We start from the raw sequence: 8440 nt of genomic DNA on the forward strand, positions 1-8440 counted from the left end.
ATTGGAAACAGCCAGGCATGATGACACTTGCTTTTAATCCCTAGAAGTGAGCCTTAAATCCCAGGAAGTGAGGGCAGAAAGCAGAAAGTTATATAAGGTGTGAAGACCAGAAACTAGAAGCTTTTTGGCTGGTTAAGGATTCAGGCTTTCAAGAAGCAGTTCAGCTGAGATTCCTTTGGATAAGGGCTCAGGCTTCCAGTCTGAGGAAACAGGATCAGCTGAGGAACTGGCTAGGTGAGGCAGCTGTGGCTTGTTCTGTTTCTCTGATCATTCAGTGTTCACCCCAATACCTGGCTCCAGGTTTGTAGCATGAATCTTAAAAGTCTTATTAATAAAATCAAACCAGAGTCCTCATCCAGAATGAATCCCAGCTGAACTGTGTTGCTCCAAAGCCTAAAAGTTTAACCAGCCAAAATGCTGAACCAGCCAAATGTCGCTAGTTCCTGGTCCTCACGCCTTATATACTTTTCTGTTTTCTACCATCACTACCTGGGATTAAAGGTGAGAGTCACCATGACTGGCTGTTTCTAATGTGGCCTTGAACTCAGAGATCCAGAGGTATTTCTGTCTCTGAAATGCTAGGATTAAAGGCATTTGCTACCACTGCCTATCGTCATGTTTAATATTGTGGCCGTCCTGTTCTCTGACCCCAGATAAGTTTATTTTGGGGAACACACAATATTTTGTGGAACACAATACCACCACATTTCCCCTGTTATTGTCTAAAAATTTAAAAAAGCTTATAACTAATTCAAGAAAAATCATATCCAATAAGTATATACAATATACACAGTCAAGATTACATTAATGATGTCTACTCCATTAACATTTGACAGATTTAGGTGAAAAACTCCATTATATATAACAATGTCCAGTCCAGTAACATTTGATAAACTCAGACAAAAAAAAATTTCATTACTTATCCTATTTAAAACAAGTAGTTCCTTTTTAAAAGTAGATTCAAAATTTGATCTTTTTTCTCATCATATTCATATTCTCTTTTTTCTTTCCATAAAAGTTTCAATAATCTACCTTTTGTCATTTTTATTTCTTTCCCTTTTTCTTTTTTTGTGTAGATTCAATGATCTATTTATCAAATTAGTTCTTTATCTTTTTTCTCAGGGTAGATTCAGTGATCTACCTCATATCTACATTCTTTTTTCTTTTTTTTTTTTTAAACAAAAACTCTGAATCTAATCTCCTTGTTCAGCTTTTTTCTTGACCATTAACAATTAAGAACTTGTAACAACCATTGTAAACAATGACAATATCCAAAACTCATTAAATGACCAAAAACCTCCCATCCCACCTCTTGGGAATGTTGGTGTTCTTTTCTTAAAATTACTTCCTGTTTTCTAGGGAAGAAGGCATCTTTAGGGAATCCTGAAAAGAAAATTTTGAGGTTAATTGTCAAATCCTGTATCATTTGTCCCGCCGCTGCATAATGATAAAGTGCAGGGCTTATTTCAAGTCCTTATTTAAGTAGTCTGCCAGGCTGGATCCTCTCAGCCAGTCATCTCAAAATTGTCCTGAGCAGTTTGTAGTCCAAAGTCGATCTTTGCATGGCACTAATGGCATTACCATAGTCATCTTTGTTGGGTCCCTTCATCCTTTTGAAGGTTTCAAAGTTGCTGTTAGGCGTGGTCATGGTTCTCTGCAGATTTTTTTTTTTTCTTGTTTTTAATGTGCCTCCTCTGTGGTTTGGAGCAATCACTGTCTGATAAATGTCTGTCTCTTAGAACCATGAACATTCTTCCCTAAAAGAGAATATCTTCACAGGAATTTCTCCCCACCATTTGTCTTGCCAAACGTTTCCAAACTGACCTTTGTCGATACTTTCTTGTAACACTATGGTCCTGGCAATTCTTCTCTGAACAAGCAGCAGTAAACCTTTTGTCCCGGGTAGCAGCATCACCGCAGTCACCAATACGAGGAGAAGAAGCCGGCAACTCCGAGCAGCAGTCACTGCCTCAATGGTCCCACTGCTACAGTTTGTGGTTAGGACAAAGCTTCTCCTTAGCAAGCCTCCTAGGCTGGCCTCAAACTCAGGATCCTTTTGCCTCTGCATTCTTCAGTAAATCCTACCAGCATGTGCCACCACAACCGGCCGAGTGTAGCTCGGGCCTGAGCTGGGGCTCACAAGGCCACAGGCAAGAAGCTTTTTCGTGAATTCATACCACGAACATTGGGCGCCAGATGTAGCATGAATCTTAAAAGTCTTATTAATAAAATCAAACCTGAGGCCAGTTATTGGGGGTGAATGCTGGAAGATCAGACAAGCAGAACAAGCCAGTTTCCTCACCTCACCAGTTCCTCAGCTGGTCTTGTTTCCTCAAACTGGATGTCTCTGAGTCCTCATCCAGAACGGATCTCAGCTGAAATGCTGTTCAAAAGCCTGAATGCATAACCAGCCAAATGCTTAACTAGCCAAATGCCTCTAGTTTCTGGTCTTCACGCCTTATATAATCTTTCTCTTTCTGCCCCCACTCCCTGGGATTAAAGGCTGGATTTCTGGGATTAAAGGTGTGTGTCACCTAGCCTAGCTGTTTCCAATGTGGCCTTGAACTCACAAAAATCCGCCTGGTTCTGCCTCCCGAGTAGTGGGACTAAAGGCGTGTGCCACAACTGCCTATCCTCCTGTTTAATATTGTGGCCGTCCTGTTTTCTGACCCCAGATAAGTTTATTTCTGGGAACACACAATATTTCTGGGAACACAATACCACCACTCAGGTTTGTTTTTATCAATAATAACTTTTAAGATTCCTGCTACATTGAACAGTTTCCCTCACATTTTTAATTGCTTTTTCATGGTTTTCCCCTCCTTTGGCTTTTTGAAGGGATTTATTGAATTCTTCCAATTTTTTGTTTGTCTTTTCCTCAATTTCATTTTTCATTTTTTCTTGGAAGGCCTTTAACACCATCATAATGCTATTTGTAGGTCTCTTTCTTCTGCTTCTTCTACATTGTGATGCTCAGGTGTTGCTGTTGAAGGTGGCCTAGGTTCCAGTGATTCCCTATTGCTCTTTATGTTGTTGTATGAATTTTTGCATTAACATCCTCCTCTCTTGGTCCAATTGGAGTTCTTGGTCAAATTCGAGCTCTTGGTCTAATACCAGCTCTTGGTCCAATGTGAGATGGTGATTTGGTTTCTGTGGCACAGGAAGTGGCTAGGATCTCGGTATTGCTTTTACTAATGCTTGCTGTAGATGAGTTCCTATAAACAGCAGTATTCTAAATGGATGGAAGATTGAATTAACTCTATGGCCAGTATCCACATTCAAATCTCCACACACACACACACACACACACACACACACACACACACACACACACAATGCCTTAAGTCACAGCTTGGCTGGGTGTGGTAGCTCACACCTTTAATCCTAGAATCCTACACATAGGGCTGCTGAAATAGGAGTTTTAGTTCAAGGCCTGCCTACCTATACAGTGAGAACTTGTCTAAAAATAAAAAAAAACCCAAAAACTAAAATTCTAATTTTAAAACCATATTTTATTGTTTCTAAATATTTTGTGGTGTGCTTATATTTTTGCTTTTCCTTTTATAATGATATCAATCTGTGGTTTTATCAAATATCAACATAAAAAAGGTCTCATTAGTCCTTCAAGAATTTTGTACATATTATTTTTATCAGGTTTATCTCTACTGCAACTCCTTCCAAATACATCCCCTTTCCCTACCCACTTAGCTTTCTGTTCTTTATAAAACTAAATAATGATATTCCCTGAATTTTGGAGAGGGTATCTATACATTTGAAATTTTCTTTCATTTAACTCTGAGCACATGGCCACCATTTCAGAGCTAGGACACTTATTCTCAACAGCTTAACTGGTTATAAGTTTACATCAAAACCACCACCACTGGAGCAGGCCCTCTGGATAAGAGAGACAACTGAATAGCTTGAACTGTTTGGGAGGCACCCAGGCGGTGGGACCCGGACCTGTCCTTAGTGCATGAGCTGGCTGTTTGGAATCTGTGGCATATGCTGGGACAGTTCTCTCAGCCTGGAAGGAGGGGACTGGACCTGCCTGTACTGAATCTACCAGCTTTAAATGAATCCCCAGGGGAGTCTTGGCCCTGGAGGAGATGGGAATGGAGGGGAGGGGATGGGGGGAATGTGGGGGCGGGAAGGGTGAGGACAGGAGAACCCATGGCCGATGTGTAAAATTAAAACACAAATATAATAAATTTAAAAAAGGAGATAAAAAGAAAAAACTATCACCAGTTGAAAAGAAAAGTTTCCCTTGAGATGGAGAGGACATCACCAATATATCACGTGTGTAAACACAAATGTTTAGAAGGCAACTAGACAGGCACATCACATGATCTTTCTTAGACTAACTTCTAGTCCAGCACCCATCCCATCTCAGCATTCAAGCACATATGTCATCCCAGCAAAAGTCTACTAGATTTCAGCTTCAAGACAAGCTGAGGTGACCTCTCAGGACAGCCTTTTTATTTCTTCAGTCAGAACTCACTCTGGTCTCTTTGTCTCTTTATCTATCTCTGTCTCTCTCTGTCTTTGTCTCAGTCTCTGTCTCTGTAGCTGACTGGCCTGGATTAACTCTGGTGGTGGAAGGAGATGGGAACATAAAGAATTAGTTTGGAGATTGGTTGGAGGGGGAGAGTACTCAAAGAGATGACTGAAAAGGGGAGACACTTTTCAGGGTCAGGTAGAAAACGGATGCAACGGTAACTCCCATGAATCTACAAGGATGACCATAGCTAAGACTCCTAGCAATAGTGGATAGGTAGCCTGAGTTGGCCATCTCCTGTTAACAGGTCAGTGATTACCCCAGTTGTCATCAGAGAGGCTTCATCCAGTAACTAACAGAAACAGATACAAAGACCTATAGCCAAACATTAGACAGAGCCCCGTAAATCCTCCTGAAGAGAGGGAAGACGTTTTGTAAGACTTAGAGGGGATAACCATATCAAAAGAAAATCCAGAGAAACAACTAACCTGGCTCATGGGAACCAACAGACAGAGAGCCTGCCTGCCTGGGACTGACCTGAGTTCTCTCAAAATATGTGATAATTGTGAAGCTTGGTCTATTTCTGGGACTCATAAAAATGGGAGCAGAGGCTTCCATAATGCTCTTGGTGGCTCTTGGTAATCTATTCCTCATAGTGGGTTGCCTTGCCAAGCCTTAATACAAGGGAAGATTCTTAGTCTTATCTGAAACTTGGTATGCCATGCTTTATTGATACCCATGGGAGGCCTTTTTCTGAACAGAAAGAGAACAGAAGTGGATTTCAGGTGGGCAGTAAGACAGTAGGAGGAGGGAATGAGGAAAGGAGGCACTGGACACTTATGTCAGAAACACTAAAAAATAGCAATTAAAAATATTGTTCTGTGCTTTTTATTTTGCAGTGTGCTTATATTTTACTTTTGATAATTTAACAAATGATGTCATCAAACTGTGAGTCCAGCAATATCAACATTAAAAAATCCTTACTAGTTTTTTACAGTATTTTGTACAACTAGTTTTGAGCATCTACATCTGAACTGCAACTAATTGAATATCTACAGGTGGGACTCTTTCAAAATTTCCCACATTCATATCAACATATTCATTGTTCTCTTCTGATTTATGCAGCCATTTCTAGGAAAGACTGTTTCGCAGCACACTTCCTGGTATTCTGGCTCTCAATGTCATTCTGACCCCTCTTCCACAATATTTCTGGAGCCTTTGATGGAGGATATAGAGGTATCTGTTGGGATTCAGATCCAGTGACCTTTTGATTTTTAAATTCTGTCCAGTTGTGGTATTCTGTGAGTGTCTGCCTGTATGGCCAATCACTTCTTTGCTAAGTTGTTGTAAATAAGCATGACAAGGTCTTTCTTGCTTGACCTGAAATCTAATGTAATGTTCATGATAATAGTAAATCAAATCAAGGATACATTATTACAGGGATTGTGAGGTAATGTAATGATAGGAATAACTACTAAGAAGACTGGCAAGAAAAATGTGCTTAGTATTATTTGTCATACCACTGAGATTTGTTTACTATTAGAGAGCACAAGGAACTGTAATGGGTATCTTAACACAGCTTCCAAGGAGTTTGTAAAACGATGATGAGAAAGACGATAATATTACATGAAAGTCACCCATTAAATCCTGGGTGAGGGAAATGGTGTTGTCAGACTGATGAAGATTTCCTGTATGTAAAGTTTATTTAGTTTAACCTATAAATACAGTTCAGATAAGGATTACTCCTAACTGGAGTTAGCAGGAATCCTATTGATGGAGTCATGACCTGTGCTATCATTCATGCTATGGCTTCTATGTAGCATCTTCCTGGATTTGAATTAAAATCACTACAGTAACAGTTGTTACCTGATTGGAATCCAGGAGATGGAACCCTTCACTTCCCCTTTAAGCAAATTTCTCTGCCTCTAAAGTCATAGCCTTAACTCCAGTTGAGTAGATAATAGAAGCCACTTAGAATCTGCCTTTGAGAATACTAGGGCAAAATAATTTGGATGATTTGGTTCATTTTAGGAAACCTTTTGGGGTGTGAACTAAGCTTTATGTCGAGCTCCCTGTTCCTTCTTTTTGTGGGCTCAGGATTCGGAAGGGAGGCTTGGGGTGAAGGCATCCTGAAGTGGAGGTTGATGTGTTTCCTTCTTTGGGAGATTTCTGTTTAGATCTATACTCCATTTTTAATCGGGTTAATTGTTTTCTAGATATCCAGTTTTTAAAATTCTTTGTTTATATCTGCCCTTTATTGGTTGTATAGTAAACATTTTTTTTTTTCTATTCTGTAGACTGAAACTTTGTCTCAATGATGTTGCCTATGCCAAACAGAAGCTTTTCAGTTCCATGAGGTCCTATTTATTAATTGTTGTTCAGAAAGCATTTCCTCTTCCAAGTGATTTCAAGACTATTCCTCCCTTTTCTTCTATCATATTCAAAATATTTTGCCGAGGTCTTTGTTCTATTTAGACTTGAATTCTGTACAGGGTGATAAATATTGATGTATTTAGAGTCTTCTATATGAATCCATCTAGTTTGACCTGGCACATTTGTTAAAGATGTTGTCTTAACTTTAGTATGTATTTTTCACTTTAAAAATAAAAATATCATGTATTCATAAGTGTATGAATTTATGTGTGGATCTTTAATTTGCTTTCATTGATCAATGCATCTATTTTTATGACATTAACTATTTTTATTATTATAGCTCTATAGTACAATTTGAACATGGAGATAGTGATGAATCCAGCAGTTGTTTTATTGTTCATGATTGCTTTAGCTTTTCAATCTTTTAAAAAATATTTTTGTTATCTTTGGGATTTTTTGGTTTTTGATTTTTTTCCCTTTTTTTAAATTTCCATATGAATCTGATAATTGTCTTTTCAAGATGTCTGAAGAATTGTGGCCTGGGAGTGGATTGCACCCCTTTAATCTTAGCACTCAGGAAGGAGAGCAGACAGATCTCTGTGACTCTGAGGCCAGCCATGCTGGTACAGCCAAGTCTACAGAAAGAAATCTTGTCTTGAACCCAACCCTTCACCAAAAATAAATAATAAATGAATGGATGAATAAATAAATAAATGGCCTCTTTCTTGTGGTGGCAACACAAAGCCTTCAATGACACCACTGGGGAAGCAGAGGCAGAGGCATGTTTGAGGCTTCAAGACCAGATGCCTCCATAGCCTTGTCCTGTATAACCAAGGTTTCAAAAATCTACTCTCAAAAAACAGAAAAAAAAGAAAAGGAAGAAAGAAAGAAAGAAAATGAAAAAAGGAAGGATGGAAGGAAATAAGAAGAAAGAAGGGAAATAGGGAAGGAAGGAGGGAAGGTAAGATGTTTCTTTCAGGTGTTGGTGGTGCAAGCCTTTAGTCCCAGCACCTGGAATGCAGAGGACAGCCCAAGCTATACAGAGAAACCATGTCTCAAAACACCAAAAGAGTCTGTGTCAAATTGACATTAAATGAGCCAGCACAATTAACTGTGCTCCAGCTTGACACCAGTAAGTGGATTCACATAGGTAGAGCATGTTTTTATGGTGCTAGAATGCAGCTGAGGGTCCTGAGTACACTTGAAAGGGGCTTTAACGGGTTGGGGATTTAGCTCAGTGGTAGAGCGTTTGCCTAGCAAGCGCAAAGCTCTGGGTTAGATCCTCAGCTCCAAAAAAAAGGGGGGGGGGAGGGGCTTTAACAGCCAACTACAGCCTGGGTCTCTAAGGCTAACTCTCTTAGTATCTTAGCATAATGACTTAATGTCAAGTATGCAAAAACAAGCAAACAAAAATCACTATGAACATAAGGTTACTTTGTGAAATATGTGGACTACAGAATAAAAGGTAACACAGTCAACCATTTTTATTTAATAATTTTTTAAATATTTAATAGCAATAACAAAGGTAACATTACAGTAGGGAGTACTTAAAAATCACTATGGTACTGGATT

General features: G+C 39.2%; 1 protein-coding gene across 1 annotated transcript in view; it reads left to right on the forward strand.

Moving 5' to 3' along the window:
- The window catches only part of LOC118587624 (tripartite motif-containing protein 43-like), a 77663-nt gene extending 76578 nt beyond the window's left edge, over positions 1-1085 (forward strand). The window contains exon 12 of the mRNA XM_036193632.1: positions 1077-1085. Coding sequence (XP_036049525.1) covers positions 1077-1085 — 9 coding nt within the window. The remainder of the gene's footprint in view (positions 1-1076) is intronic.
- Positions 1086-8440: the final 7355 nt, after the last annotated feature.

The sequence above is a fragment of the Onychomys torridus genome, chromosome 7, assembly GCF_903995425.1.
Source record: "Onychomys torridus chromosome 7, mOncTor1.1, whole genome shotgun sequence".
NCBI lineage: Eukaryota > Metazoa > Chordata > Mammalia > Rodentia > Cricetidae > Onychomys > Onychomys torridus.